Here is a 16727-nt window from a genome sequence, read left to right as displayed (position 1 = left end):
GCATATAAAGGATTTGAATGATTGTGCATTACTGCATATGTCTGAGATTTTCACCAGAAACCTTAAAAGCTGTTTATTCATGTTAATTTAAGTATGCATTAGGTAGTTCAGGAGCTATTGTCGTTTTAATTTGGACAAACCCTTTTAGGCTTGTTTTTGTTCAAAACAAGAGGTTGATTGGAACACGTTGTGAGAGATAAACTATAATTTGGAAAATTATGTTGTTTGTTAGTTGGTGCTAATAAGCATCCGTTTAATGTATTATCATGCCAAAAACTAAAATGTGAAAAATACTTATAACAAACCTACATAATGATACCCTCTTACACTGAAGGTCCAGTTCAACTTTTCCGCTCTTCTCTTCCCTAATTTACAGTGGCTTTGATTTGATGCTGCTCTCATCCAATGCCCATGAAACAAACCTCGGCTATTTGGTATGTTCTGCGCATGCGTCGTTTTGCAGGGACCAGTCGGATTTATGTCTATGGGATTTATATACTTCCCATGGAGCAACGTAGGCTAGATGCCACGACACATGTTTGCACTGATCTTAGCCACGCATCTTTACGCATGTTTAAACAAAAAAAGGAAGTTATATCAGTTCATCAAAATAAAAATAAAAAATGGCAAGCTGGGCTTTCCTGCCGTATTTCATCTGGAACAAACAGATAGTGCCTTTACTTGGATATTGATGTTTTAAAACATTTCTTATCCAGATGCAGTGTACTGAAACTACAGAACATGGCTTAGGGTGTATTCTGGACTTTTCACATTCACCAAACACAAGCTCAATAAACAGGATGCAAGTGTTTTTCTTGTAATTTACCCTGCATTTTTCTAAATGCACAGCATTAGTGCTGTCATCCTGTCAGTGTGCTCCTCTGCTGGCTGTAATTCCCTCTGCTATAGTAATAATCACAGTTCTAATTAGAGTCTTTTTTCTGTCCAGATCCCTGTGGTTTCTGTGCACAGCGAATGGTTACGTTGAACTTGGCAGTCCTTAGAGCTGCTGGGTTAAATTTAGTGCTGTGAAACTGGAGTCCTATGACCTATGTGCTAAGGGCTGTAGTTAAAAGCATAGTTATCGTTACTCCAAAAGGAAAATTCTTTCTCTTTCTCTCTTTCTTCTCAGTAATAATAGCAGATAATTAACACATCATGTGAGACTGTGAATGAAAGAAATCCCATCCATCATCCTCATAACCATATGACCTAAATGCATCATGTTAGAGCAAGGCTTTCCTTAAAGACAGTATTTTTCTGATAAACCCACCCAACAAGTTTCCATCCTTTATACTTCCCTGGTCACATTCCAGATGTTTTTGAGTTCTTGGCAGTTTCACCAAAGGGACATTTCACCTCTAAACTTCTGAGATGGTTTCATTTCAAAGAAAGAGGTCAAACACTACAATATATCCCCAAAAGTAGAGATTGTGTAGCAGAACTTTGGGAATTATTGTCTATACTCCATAAATCATCTCACAACTCCCTGGATTTGTCTTGTGACCCTTTGGAAGGGCCCTACCCATGGGTTAAGAACCACTGTATCTAAAGTAGGCCTAGTTCAACCACATTCATATAAAATAATGTAATTTAGTGGCAAACTAACTTTTGATACATGTTGCTGACAAATACAATGAGAAGATTTTGTTTACCTAAGTACACTTTTCAACGCAGGTCCGGTAGAAGTCATGGTGTAATAACCCTCGTGTTGTCTTCCCTTCAACATTGAAAATTCAACACTTTTCAACACAACTTAACACTAACTTATTAACTTTAGTTTCACATTTATTTTGGGGATTTTATGGTCAACAAACCTCGTTTATAGGAAATTATGCCTAATGTTTGAGTTAGAAAAGCAGAAATTAGGAATTATTTAAAATTAAATTAAAGGAACGTATGTTCTTGGATAATGACAGACTGGAATGTGTCAACTTTTACTCAATACTATTTCTAAACCACTTTTTTTAAATGCTATAAAATTGAATAAGACCCCCCAAAATTAATGAAAGTGGAGATTTGGGTAATTACAATTGGGTAGTTAAAAAGAACATTGATGTAGGAAAACGGGTCAATTTGACCCGAGGACAACATGAGGGTTAAAATGTTGGACAGTGTGAGGAGTAGAAATATTGGGTTTTGTGAGAGCTACTGGAGTAATTACACGACTTTGAGGATGTCTAAATCCTGAAGGAGGCAGTAATGCAACGATGCCAGCTGCCAGAAATCCTCAAAGAAGAAGAAGAAGAAGACGACGAAGAAGAAAGGTTTCGGGAAGAACAAGAGGGAGGGGACTCCGGAGTGAGTAGCAAACCGACAGCGAGCATGACCGACGCTGAGGCGCAGAGCGCTCCACCATCGGCACCTGTGGAAGACGAGCCACAGCCAGAGAGGAAAGTCATAGGTGGGTGTAGAGACTGTTTATGCTACAAACCTGGGGGGGAATAGTCCAGGAATATTTCAAACTACCAACTTTAGTTTGAATCCATGTGCGCTTTATGGATAGGATTGAGGTAAACAGATTTATGTTGTTGCAAGGATATTGTTTGCGTTGTGGTCCCACTAATGAAAAAAAACAAACTTCTGCGGTACCACGTAAGCTAAATCGACCAATAACTGTCAATCTTTCAGTCATTTTTTTGATATTTGGAGCAACACGTGTGCGGAGTTTCACGCACGGGTTTTGTGGGAAGCAACTGACTTTACCAATTAAGTCAAAACCTCCACGGAGGAAACCAAATGCCATCTCAAGAGTATCTTTGATTGGCAGATGTAGGAACGGCAGGCCTAATTTAAGTCATAGTCAACCCAAAAACTGGGTCACTTGTCTGGTCCCCCCCCCCTTAAACTGTTACAAAAAGTAAAGAAGGTTCTTTCAGCACATTTATCGTCTTTTTGTCTTCTGCACTAATAAGCAAAACAAAATGAATCCATTTTAATTTGTTTTTTAAGTGTCTAACATTGTGAACACGTGACTTAAATTTCCTCCTTTTATCAGCGGTCGCGCGGTCCGACTCGGAGGTGCCCGCGCGCCCTCACAGGTGCAAATCATTTCACTGAGAAGCTAACGTTCCAGTTTAAATGCGTGTAGGTGAATTGGCAGGGCAACCGTTAACCGCTTGTCCTCGTGAGGGTAATGTATTTAGATTGTCATGACCATCTTTGAGATGCGAAATGTACCCTTGTTGTTTAGCTGCCCCCTCCCGCGTGACCTAGTGCAGACCTGGTTTCAAAGTCTTGCTGTTAATGATTGACACACAGAGCTCCCATTTCTTTATGTAAGTTAAGGCTGCCATTGATACAAGCAAGATAACAGTCAGTATTTTGCTCCTTTTGAATGGCTGTATAACAATGCACCTTATGTGAAATGTCACTGGGGGACGCATTTAATCATGTGCTACCTGTTATTGTAGCCACCTTGGTCCAAGGAACTGTGAAGTGGTTCAATGTGCGTAATGGCTATGGCTTCATAAACAGGTACTGCGTTCCCTCCACACAACTTTGGGATATTTGTATTACTTGCATCATTACAATTTTTATTTTTTTAGTGTATATTTGTTTTTTCAGAACTAGTACTCAAGTTTAATTTCTCACAGGAATGATACCAAAGAAGATGTGTTTGTCCATCAGGTAAGACAAAGTGCATTTTCTTAATGTTTTTCTGGGTTGATGTGTCTTTAATGTTCAACGTTTCTCCTCAGACTGCGATCAAGAAGAACAATCCTAGGAAATTCCTGCGCAGTGTTGGAGACGGGGAGGTTGTAGAGTTTGATGTGATTGAAGCCGCCAAGGTGAGAATTGGAAACTATTTAATGGTGTGGCACTGCCACAGATGTTTAAGTTCTGATTTAACATTTCCCATTCCTGCCCCTCTTCGGTGTCCCTCAGGGCTCGGAAGCAGCCAATGTAACTGGGCCAGGCGGTGTTCCAGTCAAAGGCAGTCGTTACGCACCCAACAAACGCCGCTTCCGTCGACGGTTCTTCCCTCGCAGCCCGGGGCCTGGTGACGAGAGCAAACCAGCTGATGGCCAGTCCTCTGCTGTGGAGGGCGAGGGGTCAGGAGAGAATGATGGAGCAAGACCTCCGCAGCGCCGGCGTAGGCCCCGCAGACCACGGCAGGAAGCGCAAGATGTAAGCTGAAGCACAAGGATTGGCCACAAGGGGAAGCATTGTATTTTCTTTTTTTTTTTCTAGGGGTGTGCAAAAGAATCAATTTGAATCACGATTCAAAATCGATTCATACAATTCCAAAAATCTATTCATATTTTGAAAAATGTTTTTATTGTATTCTACTGCAATCACATGATAGATATATATACTTTATTGATCGCCAATGGGAAATTCAAGGACCCATTAGCTTACAGACATCACACACAACATACACATATATCATAACAGGATGTTCAAGTAACAAACCAATCCACACGAATAATATGGATATACATACATACATACATACATACATACATACATACATACATACATACATGGGGAAAAAGTAACTACATTTACATGCTGTGAATCGTGTTTTTTAATTGAGAATTGTTTTTGAATAAAAATCGAATCGTGAGCCTAAAAATCTGAATTCAATCGTGAAATTTTCTGAATTGAAAACCCCTATTTTTGTTCCTGCTTTTACTGTTTGTCTTTACGGAGTATTCTTTTTTTATTATTATTATTATTATTATAATAATAAAAGCCCTATAGAAAATAACTAGAGCTTTATGTATACAACCCAGAGTTCAAAGAATGTAAATCTTGTATTTTTAAGAACTAAAGTTGCTCCACAAGTAAACTATGGGAATAGTGGTTATTTTGAGATTTAAACATTGGAAAACTTTTTTTTAATTTTGAAGCTTTGCAAAGTTTTAAAATAGGAAGAATCTCTTGAAAGTAATAGGTTGAAGATGGAACTGTTCTGAGGTTTTGTCTGCTTGATCTGTCAGGTTGAGGCTGGAGAGCAAAAGAACGGAGTGGCAGATGGGGACCAAACACCGCGACTGCCACAGCGCAGATTCTGGCGCCCATACCGCAGGTGCCAACACTGCCTATAATCTGTTTTCATTTTTCTGCTTTGGAATTACAGAACTGCAAAGCTGATTTTACCACTTCCTTTCCCAGACCGTTCCGTCCTCGCCCGCCTCCTGAGCAGGCTGCAGAGGGTCAGCAGGCTGCTACGGAAGAGAGCCAGGAGCAAGGCGAAGTGAAGCAGACAGAGGCCTCTGAGAGCCCCCAGACCAACGGAGAAGGAGCTGAGGGCCAGAAACCACAACGTCGTCAGTCTAGACGGCGCAGGCAAAAGAACTCTGAGTCCTCTACCTCAAAGGTGAAATATTTATCATTTATGGTCTGTAAATTGTATATGTTACTGAAACTGACAATTGAGCTACTGGGCCCCAAAACAACTAAAGACTCCCAAGTGCAGAATATCTATATGGAACAAGTAAGAACTTACATTTTGAGGGGTTTTTTTGGAGACAGATTACATAATAAAAGCTCTTCAACTTTCAAGTCCAACAAAGTTGTACTGAAACAAGATGTGATGTCAAGGGTTTGATGTAGGGAAACTGAAGATATGGATCAGAGCTGACAGTGCAGCATTGTACAAAATGGGCTGATGGGGCGTCACTTTTGGTTTCCAACAAAAGAAGCATCTGTAGTGTCCCTTTGGTTTAAGGTGCATACCTTTTTATTTGCATTGTCACTAGTTTACAGGTAGAAAGTTTTTTTTTTGTTGGAAACAGACATTTTGTGTTTACTGTTATAGCATGCTTAACACAATTTTTTTTGGTACTTTTACACATTGAGAATGATACAGAGAAGTCTGCATCAGAGCCTGGTACCCCCCCACAGACCTCCAAACCAGCTGACCTTAAAACCACATCAAAATCTCCAAAGGCCTCCCCCAAAACCTCTCCTAAAACGGCGAAATCCCCCGAGGTAACCACTTCCTTTTTGTTAATTTTTTACCCCATTGCTTATCTGTATAATCACTGGTGTTGTGTTGACACAAATATCTCCACTGTCTCCTTCCCCACAGCAGGCAGCTGCCACAACAGTCCCAGCACCAGCAGAGTGACGTTAGTGAGAGGACAGTCTCGTGACCCTTGGTAAGAGGTGGGTCAGGCAGGGTGGGGGGCAGAAGGGTGTAGGGTTGCACTTGTCGCATCTTTTACAGAGGGCAAGATGACAGGCACTAACAGGCTGTTTATAGTATTCCTGTAGTTGGATTTAAGGTGGAATGATAAAGGGGTGGGAAGATATTAATGAGGAGTCTTTAAGGTTTTTGTTTTATTCAGTGAACAATTCAGAGTGAAACCTGAGCTCTGACCCTGGAGGTCAGGTTAATACAATCATTGTTTTATAGTCAGGTGAATTTTGTGTTTTCACTCTTTGTTTCTGTACTGTCTTTCTCTCATTTCCTGTGTGTCTCCCTTGCATCTTTATTTTTGTTTTCATAGGTCCTAGGGTTGGAGGGCTGGATCTATTTCAGAACACATGCACTGCTCTCCCCTCCCTGCATTTGCCCTATCCTCCAACCCACCCTGTGTCGCTATCATCCCTCAGGCCCCCTCATCTCATCTTGTCTTGTGTTGTCCTTTCTAGACAATGATGTTTGGGATGAGCTAGGGAAATAGGGAATACAAGTGGGTACATATTTAGAAGTTTATACATCTTTAAAAACAAAAAAGGGAAAGAATGGACAATCTGCTTGGTAGCCCAGTTATTCCAACCCCCCTTTGAAAATGATCTTTTCTTTAATTGCCTAAATGGGACACATCAAGTAGTTTATTGAGGAACCAGCCTTGATTTTTATTTAACTTGTTTTAAATTTGGTTGAAGGGAAAACCAAGCAGGTTTGAGGTTGGTGGTGCATTATGGGAGTCAGTTTAGTTCTGTTACCACCTCAATTCTTAAAACATACTACTCCCTTTACTCCTCGGTTAAGGATAGATTGAAAAACTTATTTTTTTTTTTTTTTACTTGTGTGTGTGCTTTTCTTTTGGAGGGGATTATGTGCAATGTCAGTAGTTAAAATGCTAATAAATCATGTTTGCAAATCTCAGGATACAGTTTTTATTGTCTTACGATGATGGGTGCAGATTACAAGATTCTTTAACTGTATTTGATATTAAAATTGGATTTCCCAATTAAGTCATAATTGCAGAACAATTGCTAAGTCATATTTTAGAAATAAAGGGAGGCCTTCACAGGGGCTTTCAGTAACATTATTTACAGTACTTGGATTCTTTACTCACAACATCATTATTCACTCTATACAAATGACAGGTCCTCTCTGAACAACCTCAATACAAATCATCAGAAGGAAGTGATACACACCATTAAAGCCTGGACAGCAAACAGCACACATGAAAGAAGAAAAATGCACAAACATGATGCTTGTGTTTAAATAAAAAAAAAAAAAATTACAATATCTAGTCTTTATAGGCAGCCTTTTTGATTGCACATCTTGCTCTCATGTAGAAGTCTTGTTTACAAAACCAAACACTGGAGTGCATGAAGAATTGAACTTTTAGACCCTTGTACCTTCATTTTTTTTTTTTACTTTTTGAATAACACACTGTACATAAAGTACTAAAATAGATTTAGTTTCTTTTTAACCAAGCATTTCTGCAGGTTGTGCAATGAGTTTCTCATGGGAAATGTACGTCGTGATGGCCCTTTGCCTGAGTTTAAGCTGGGAACAACTATGTGAATGAAAGCCCAGTTTGGCAATGAAGACAGGTTCTTTCTAAAAATTAAAGCCTGGCTGTTTTAAAATAGGAACCCTTAAACCACTGACATGTTAGGGCTGGGTACTTTATGAAATATTTCTATACTGATCCAATACCTGAGTTTTAAAACTTAAATGTCCCAAATGTTAAATGTTGTCTAAACTCATGCAGCTGCACATGAATCTTGCCTCTAAATTGGCAAAATTAGAATTTTAATCTAAAACTGATCAAGAATAAAACCAGATTTCTGACCACCTTTTTGTTATTCAATGTTTCAATACTTGTCATCATGGAAAATTTTCAGTTTGTACCAATAAAGTATTTTTTTTTAACCCAGTCCATGTTACTGTATAATAGAAAGGGGCTTTAGGTTTTAAATCTTAACCAGTTAGACCCATTACAACTACAATTTTCAGACCATGATCCTATATTGGAGCTAAATGGTAAGCGTTCCCAGCGTTAGTACAAAATATGCAAGCAAACCTGGCTCTATGGCTGTAAATCCTAGTTCTTTGGGGTGGGTTTACCTCCAAACTGAAAACTTGAGGTCTTTGTAGATAAAGTGCAGGAATTCTAAAGTCTCCACCTCTGTCTTTCAATATGTCACCAAGTGTATCACCATGGAATAATATCCTACCACATGGGCAGTCAATGCCTCAACAGTCCAGACACTTTGTTCTGATGTGCATGTTATTCCTTGAAACTACAGTAGTCAACTTTTAATCCACAGGTTTTTGGCCTCTGTCAAGACTCAATTCATAACCTCATATTGCAGTGGTACCAGCAAAGGACAATTCCAAAACACCTAAATTGTCAGATACCTTTAACGCTGCTTTGGCACCGCAATCTATATGAATACATCAATTGACCTCAATATACATGTCAGAAAATAAAGTTTGGAGTCAGGCTCACACAGTTCATCCCAAGCTGTACGCAGTCCCATTTCTCTTCAGGCAGGGGACCTTCAGTTGATGCTTTCCTCCCCCAAGTAGTCCAGCTCGGTGCTGGGCTTGTCCAGGTCCATGTCCATATCCATATCCATCATTCCTGCTGTAGAGTGCAGATCGAAATTTGCGGCGATCTGGTCAAAGGTTTTTCCCCGCGTCTCTGGCACCCTGAAGAATGTGAAAATGAGGAAGAAGAGGAGGAGTGCTGCAAAGATCAGGAAGACGTATGGCCCACACAGGTCCTGGGGATAGATGAGAAAAAGTCCAAATTAAAACATATTAGACGTTTTATGGACATTTTTGTTGGACATCCACATCTATTCAAGGTAAGAAAAACTCACAGCAACATATTGGAAGCACATGCCGATGATGAAGTTAGCAGTCCAGTTGGAGAAGCCAGCCACAGCCATGGCAGCCGGCCTCGGACCCTGAGAGAACAGCTCAGCTACATAGAACCAAGGGATGGGACCCGGACCGATCTCAAAGAAGGCCACAAAGCCAAAGATCGACAGCATGCTGATGTAGCTCATCCATGGGACACTGTCCTATCAGGTGGGAGGAAAAAAAGCGTTCAGGGGTTTGTAGAGAAAACATCCATGAACTTCCAGGACACTTGCATCTTTAAGAAACTGACCAACAAAGCAAGAGCTGTGGTCATGATGATGGCACAGATGCACATCCCACCAAGTCCCAGCATGTGGAGCGTCCGTCGACCCATCCTTTCTATGAGGAAGAGCTGTTAATAAGAAGAAAATGTAGTAATGGAGAGGTTGTCATCCTCAGTAAGTACTTTGAGGTAAAATTTACATATTCTACTGTAGTTGGTAAGATTGTCTGTGCACCTAGTTTGTACAGAAATATGACAAATATGTCAAAACAAGCAAGATTCTACAGTACTGCTAGGAGCACTGAGGTTGAACAGTGATAATTTTGGAGCACCAAAGTCAGTAGGTCAGTTAAAACATTTGTGGACTGACCAACATTGCCATCCAAAGAGTCATGCAACAAGTGTGACTAGTAAATCACGCTTTTTGATCCGTTTAATGAAAAAATATCTTGACCTGCTAAACCAGACTTGACCTAATTGGATGCAGGAACGTCTAAGAAACTATGGGGCGCCGTTTGTAAAGCGGCTCGTGCTGAAAATAACAGCAACATTTTGTCACATTACTTTAAATAATGTTTAAAACCTGGTATGAAATTTTGAGGGTCACTTTCTTGCAACATTTACACAATATTTGTCAACTTGGAAATATTTTAAATAGTTTAAATCCAATATAAATGTTACACCTAAATGTAAATGTTAAATCTATATGCTAAATCTAAATCTAAATGTTTAAATCTAATCTAAATCTTAAAATCTAAATCTAAATCTAATGTTAATCTAATGTAAATCTAAATCTAAATTTAAATCTAATCAATTTACATCTAATATTAAATCTAAATCTAAATGTTAAATCTAATTAAATCTAAATGTTAATCTAATATTAATCTAAATCTAAATGTTAAATCTAAATATTAAATCTAAATCTAAATGTTAATCAAATCTAAATGTTCAATCTAAATCTAATCAATGTTAAATCTAATTATCAATCTAATGTTAAACTAAATCTAATCTAAAGTTAATCTAAATGTTCGGGTGAACTAAATATTTAGCTATATGCAATTAATGTCGGTAACCGAAGTACCAATAAAAGCTTAGGAGGTCAGTGTATGTTTATAGTGTCAAATAACGAATAAAAATCCTCTCATTGGGATATATGGACTCTTGAACTTGGTAAACCGTGAAAATAACTACCTAAAATATAACACAGTTGGGGAAAACTGTATTTGAAGAGTACTTTGAGTTTTTAGTGTCACTTTTATGAATGGTGTGGAATTTAGCCACAGCCAGCCAGCGGGGGGCTCACTTTGACTGGTCTGTCACGTTCGCTTGCATTAGGTCACAGAGCCTATCCCCGCCCGCCCCCGACAAGGCACCGACAAGACACTGCGAAATGTCCAACGAATCCGCGTTAGCCGAGAACATCGGCAGAGCCGTCCCTGTCTCAACAAACTATTCAACAGCGACAGCAACAGCCTCAGGGCCACCTCGGTAAGCATGTTTTCAAATCACGGAGCTAGCAACCTGTTGTCAAGGCTAACTTACTAACTAGCTAACGGTAGCTAGCCAGTAGAGATTTGCTACTACCTTGACAAACAAGACAATGCTAGCTCCTGATTTGGAAACATGCTTACCGAGGTGGCCTGCGTGGCCCGAGGCTGTCGCTGTTGCGTTTAAGTTTGTACAGCCCCAGGACGGCTCTGCCGATGTTCTCGGCTAACGCTGATTCGTTAGACATTTCGCAGAGTGACCATGGCCAAAGTACCGTGCCTTGTCGGGGCGGGCGGGATAGGCTTGCTGACCTTAATGCAATCGAACATGACAGACCAGTCAAAGTGAGCCCCCCCTCTTGGCTGGCTATAGTGGCTATAATTCCCACACCATTCATAAATGACATTCAAAAGTCAAGTTCAAGGGGGGGGGGGCTCCTTTGACTGGTCTGTCATGTTCGATTGCATTAAGGTCAGCAAGAGCCTATCACTTATCACTTATTAAACAGCGACAGCCTCGGGCCACCGCAGGCCACCTCGGTAAGCATGTTTTCCAATCACGGAGCTAGCATTGTCTGTGTGTCAAGGTAGTAGCAATCTCTACTGGCTAGCTACCGTTACTAGTTTAGTTAAGTTAGCCTTGACAACAGGGTTGCTAGCTCCGTGATTTTGAAAAACATGCTTACCGAGGTGGCCCTGAGGCTGTTGCTGTCGCTGTTGAATAGTTTGTTGAGCCACCGGACGCTCTGCCGTGTTCTCGGCTAACGCGGATCGTTGGACATTTCGCAGTGTCTGTCGGTGCCTTGTCGGGGCGGCGGGGATAGGCTCTTGCTGACCTTAATGCAAGCAACGTGACAGACCAGTCAAATTGAGCCCCCCCTGGCTGGCTGTGGCTATAATTCCCACACCATTCATAAAAGTGACACAAAACCTCAAAGTACTCTTCAAATACAGTTTTCCCCAACTGTGTTATTATTTAGGTAGTTATTTTCACGGTTATCCAGTAAGAGAGTCCATATATCCCATGAGATGATTTTTATTCGTTTATTGACACTATAACAACACTGACCTCCTCAAGCTTTTATTTTGGTACTTCCGTTACCGACATTAATTTGCATATTGCTAAATATTAGTTTCCCCCGACACATTTAGATTAACATTTAATTAGATTTAGATTTAACTTTAGATTAGATTAATATTTAGATTAACATTTAGTTTAGATTTAGATTTAACTTTAGATTTGATTTACATTTAGATTGATTTAATATGTAGATTTAATATTTAGATTTAGATTTAGATTTACATTTAGATTTAGATTTTAATTTTAGATTTAACATTAGATTTAGATTTAACATTTTAGATTTAGATTTAATATTTTAGATTTACATTTAGATTTAGAATTAGATTTAACATTTAGATTAGATTTACATTTAGATTTAATTTAGCATATAGATTTAACTTTAACATTTAGGTGTACATTTAATTTTGGATTTAACTATTTAAAATATTTCCAAGTTGACATATTGTTGTAAATGTGCAAGAAAGTGACCCTCAAATTTCATACCAGGTTTTTAAACATTATTTAAAGCTAAATGTGACAAAATGTTGCTGTTATTTTCAGCACGAGCCGCTTTACAAACGGCGCCCCATAAGAAACAGGCACAAGAAAAAACAGCCACGCGATCTTATTTGCTCTGTGATAACCATGTCAACACACTTTGGTACATAACAGGACAGTAATCTTTTTCATTATAAATTCACAAAGATTGAACATTTACAATTCAATTATTTGATAAGAAGGAAGAGAGGCATCAAAAAGCCGAGATGAGGGTGTGTTACTGACCGAGACGACAGTGAAGGCACAGTTTACCACGCCGGCTCCAATGGTGGCATAGACTGGACTCTGGACTCCTGCCTTCATGAAGATACTGGTGGAGTAGTAGAAAATCTGACCAGAGGGGTAAACACATTATGATTGTGTTAATATTATACTGCACTAATTCACTCACCTTTTTTGAGACTTTATGCAAGGTGTATAAATGGCACTAATACAACAGAATTATAAATAATAATGTTTAATGTTAAACTCACTGCATTGACCCCAGACAGCTGCTGGGAGAGCTGCAGCAGGATAGAAATGATGATGGGTTGGCGGTAGAGCGGCGAGCGAAAGAGCTCCAGAATGGACACCTTTCTCTCCATATCCATCTTTCTCTTCTCCTCCTTCATCTCCGCCAGCATGCTGCCCACCTCCTGCCTGCCCGTCAGCCTCCTCAAGCCTGCACAAAGAAGGCATGTAAGGAGTGAGAGGTGTGTATGTTCAATTAGAATATTATTATGAAAACCTGTTTAGGGCCTTTAGACACTTGGAGTACATACAGTCCCATACATGCTACATAAGGTGACCTAAGAGTACTTTAGTACAAAAAGAAAGATACTGTACTGCAAGAGATTAGATAGTAGTAGTAAACCTGTAAAAAATGTATATGTACAGCTCTTTGCTCAGCTTAAATACAGTCCCTGACAAAAGTCTTGTCGCTTATTTTGTAGAAACACCTGCTATTACCTGACCTTTTAATTAATCAATGGTGTAGAAATAGCTCATATGAAAGCTAAAACCCTCCCAATGATGTTCAATCACTGAAATAAATTAGTTTCACTAAAAAAAGATTTATATTAAACAGACAGAAAGGTCAAATTTTGGCAAACAAAGTTTTGCGCCTATATAATGAACAAATTTACTTCAAACTAAAATATGTCAGCAAATTAAATAGTGGTGCTGTGAGATTCAAATTTAATATCTTGTATGACTTCCATGAGCTGATCCAGGCGGTTTGGCAAGGATTCATACAATGCATTGATGAAGTCATCAGGAATAGCTAGGAAAGCAGTCTTGCTGCCTCCCAGAGTTCATCAATTTCTTTGGTTTGGTCTTCCATGCTTCCTCTTTCATCCTACCCACATATGTCAATGATGTTTATTTCTGGTGACTGGGCTGGCCAATCCTGGAGCATCTTGATCTTCTTCGCCTTGAGGAACTTTGAAGTGGAGATGGAGTATGCGATGGAGCACCATCCTGCTGAGAATTGGCCTCTTATGGTTGGAATATAAGAGGTAGCAAGATTTCTGGGTATTTGAGACTATGATGTTGCCTTCCACCCTGCAGATCTCTCGCACACCCCCATACTGGTTAACCCCAGACCATGATTTTTTCGCCACCAACTTCACTGTTTTCTGGTGAATCTTGGATCCATGCGGTCTCCTGCAATATTGCGGCAACTGTGTTGTATTCAACAGAAGATTCATCTGAAAAATCCACTTTCTTCCACTTCTTCTCCAGCGTCCATCCTTTTAGCAGGCTGTGTGGCCTTGGCAAATGCCACACTTTTTTCAATTGTCTTTTGTTTAGTGCTGGCTTCTGGCATGATCGACCATGGAGGCCATTTCGAGACAGAATCTACAAACCGTTCTGGTTAACACAGGACTTCAGGGGACCAGTGTCTGGGGAGCTCGGCTGCAGTGGAAAATGGGCTGGCCTTGGATTTTCGAGCCAACAAACGGTCCCTCAAGCAGTGTCTTGAGGGGTCTGCCTGACCTGGGCTTGTCAAAACATTTCCAGTGTCTTCAAATGTTTTTTATTCCTCTGTACTTGACGCTGACACACATTGAAGGTGTCTGCCACATCAGCAGTGGATCTGGTCTTCAGCCTCTTATATCAAACCTTTAGTCTCAGGGTGAATCTAGCATGTTGCAGATTCTAGTTGCAGTTGATGTGTAGGTCTAGTGTACTGGGGTTGTTTTTTATACACACCTGAGACCTAATTGATCCATATTAGTCACAGGTGAATATGCTCATATGACAAGCACAACACTTATGTCATTGCAAAAATTGACTCAATGGGCTTTACCAAGCTGTGATATTAGAATAACTTTTTGACAGTTTCTTTTTGCACTAACATTATTACAAACACTGTTGGGATTAAAATGAGCCATTTCTTGTAAATAAATCTTGATTAGAATATATTCAGTTAGTGCACTTCCGGTCAATTTGCACAAGCGACAAGACTTTTGTCAGGGACTGTAGAAGACTTAAATAGTAAATAGTAGTTTACCTCCAAAATAGGAATTCAGTCTTGCTGTCTCATCCTCATGTCAGCTTTTTAAAAACCAACAAACACACAAAGTAAGTAACTCTAAATTTGCTTCAGCATCTCAGCCTTCTCTTTTGAGATTCATATTATTGTGGTAATCGTTCAACAGCAACACAAAATGAAAATAAACATGTCAATAAAATGTCTTCATGTTCAGCATGATCCAACCATTGTAGCCAAATCCATAGAAACAAGCCAGTCAGAATTATCAAACACGGGACATGATGGTAAACTGTCCATTGTGCCAATAGATGGTATGCACATGAGGTTCGCCTTGATGTTGGAGTGGCTGAGACTGAATTTTAGATGTGGAAATGTTAATTTCGGGCACACATCATCAGTAGTGTACCTTTAATCAGGGGGTGTTTCGGCCTTTCAACACTGACACCCCTCATCAAAGGTGGCCAGCTACAGGGTGATCAAACCTGAGCTTGTGTCCCATGCCCAATTTGTAAAAAAAAAAAAAAAATAAAATAAAAAAGGAAGCTTGTTTTAAAAGGCGCACCTTGTTCTCCCTCCTCTTGGAAGGTTGCGACCTGCTCCTCAAGTGGGGTATGGGGTGGGGGGGAACCAGTGAGCGGGTCATATTGATGCACTTTGAGCCCAACTAGGGTCTTTCCGCTTGATCCATATCCACTGGCTGCTTCTCTCGGCCGCTTCAGAGACTGATCTAACTGTCTGTCGCAGAGCCTGTCCATGGATCCCAAGGGTTTTCAGCAGCTTGATGGTGGAAGAAGCCACGAATCCTCTGCATCCCACTTCAACCGGATAGATACTCGCTTTCCATCCTCGCTGTTGAGCATCTGCTGCCAGTTCTGTGTAGCGCAGTTTCTTGCGTTCATAGGCCTCTTCTGTTGAATTCTCCCATGGAACTGTGAGTTCTATGATGTAAACAGACTTCAGTGAAGGGGACCAAAGTACCAAATCTGGCCTAAGGGTAGTGACTGCAATCTCAGGTGGAAAGATTAGTTGCTGGCCAATATCAACTAGCATCTTCCAGTCCCGGGCCATAGCTAGTTGTCCAGCTTCTGGTTTGGTATGAGGATGGTTGGACTTTTTCCGTTCCTTTTCGAATGAAATTTGGGGCCGTGATGGAACTGGTTGTTCTTAGGGGCAAGGAGTTGATGGTATTCCTCTTGCTCTCAAGAGCTGCTGCCAGACCCTTGAGGACTTGATTGTGCCTCCAGGTGTAGCGGCCTTGCGTAAGGCTGGTCTTACAACCGGTCAAGATGTGTTTGAGAGTCGCTGGAGTTGGGCAGAGGGCACAAGTTGGATCCTCGCCATACCACTGGTGGAGGTTTTTTGGAGATGGGAGCACGTCATAGGTGGCTCTGATAATGAAGCTGATGTTACTTGCCTCCATATCCCAAAGCTCCTTCCAGCTAAGCTTTCTCCTCTCCAGGCCTTCCCACCTCATCCATTGTCCCTGCTTGGCAAGCGAGATAGCCCTTGCGCTTCTTTCCCGCCTCCTCCTGACGGCGCACCTCCTCAACCACCATTTTCCTCCTCTCTGATGCTGAGGCTTTATGCCAAGTTGGCTTACTTACTGTAAGACCAAGGCCTCCTCTTCCAAACTGGACGTGCCCTACAATGTCGTTATGCCTCAGGGCTGACGTAGCATGCCGCACCGCGATGGATGGTGTCCATTTCCTTGCAGTTAACAGTTGTGGAGCAGCATTGCTGATGGTCTGGTCTCTGGAGTCTTTCAATGTCATCTGGAGTCTTACTTTAAAGCACTTGTACTCTTCGGTGAGGCTCGTGATAGGCAGCTCAAGGGCTCCTTTGCCGTATAGGCTGAT

General features: G+C 40.6%; 2 protein-coding genes across 6 annotated transcripts in view; one reads left to right on the top strand and one right to left on the bottom strand.

The window, feature by feature from the left end:
- Positions 1-2187: 2187 nt before the first annotated feature.
- LOC116686373 (Y-box-binding protein 2-A) lies at positions 2188-6684 on the top strand. Of its 5 annotated transcripts, none has more exons than XM_032511374.1 (10): positions 2188-2404; positions 3414-3477; positions 3597-3630; positions 3702-3791; positions 3889-4131; positions 4947-5035; positions 5122-5326; positions 5809-5940; positions 6044-6110; positions 6462-6684. In XM_032511374.1, exons 1-9 carry the CDS (start codon positions 2203-2205, stop codon positions 6077-6079), a joined length of 1095 nt encoding a protein of 364 aa, XP_032367265.1. In that variant the 5' UTR covers positions 2188-2202; the 3' UTR covers positions 6080-6110; positions 6462-6684. The 5 variants fall into 5 exon arrangements, with proteins under 5 accessions (XP_032367265.1, XP_032367266.1, XP_032367263.1 ...); XM_032511375.1 differs by having other exon boundaries at positions 6044-6117; XM_032511372.1 differs by having other exon boundaries at positions 6041-6110.
- Positions 6267-16727, bottom strand: part of LOC116686371 (solute carrier family 2, facilitated glucose transporter member 4) — an 18637-nt gene continuing 8176 nt past the window's right edge. The window contains exons 7-11 of the mRNA XM_032511371.1: positions 12869-13056; positions 12621-12725; positions 9318-9419; positions 9025-9228; positions 6267-8925 (exon numbers count right to left, since the gene is read on the bottom strand). Of these exons, the coding sequence (XP_032367262.1) occupies positions 8701-8925; positions 9025-9228; positions 9318-9419; positions 12621-12725; positions 12869-13056 (824 nt within the window). The 3' untranslated portion in view covers positions 6267-8700. The remainder of the gene's footprint in view (positions 8926-9024; positions 9229-9317; positions 9420-12620; positions 12726-12868; positions 13057-16727) is intronic.

Source organism: Etheostoma spectabile, unplaced genomic scaffold, assembly GCF_008692095.1.
Source record: "Etheostoma spectabile isolate EspeVRDwgs_2016 unplaced genomic scaffold, UIUC_Espe_1.0 scaffold352, whole genome shotgun sequence".
NCBI classification, from domain to species: Eukaryota; Metazoa; Chordata; class Actinopteri; order Perciformes; family Percidae; genus Etheostoma; species Etheostoma spectabile.
The sequence above is the reverse complement of the archived record's forward strand: the minus strand, read 5'-3'. Positions and strand labels throughout refer to the sequence as shown.

What these genes read in the sequence shown, in the direction of transcription:
- LOC116686373 (XM_032511372.1), top strand. Translation starts at nt 2,203, where the DNA reads ATGCAACGATGCCAGCTGCCAGAAATCCTCAAAGAAGAAGAAGAAGAA. An exon ending in AAGATGTGTTTGTCCATCAG is followed by an intron (nt 3,631 to 3,701) that starts GTAAGACAAAGT and finishes GTTTCTCCTCAG; the next exon opens with ACTGCGATCAAGAAGAACAA. An exon ending in ATGTGATTGAAGCCGCCAAG is followed by an intron (nt 3,792 to 3,888) that starts GTGAGAATTGGA and finishes GGTGTCCCTCAG; the next exon opens with GGCTCGGAAGCAGCCAATGT.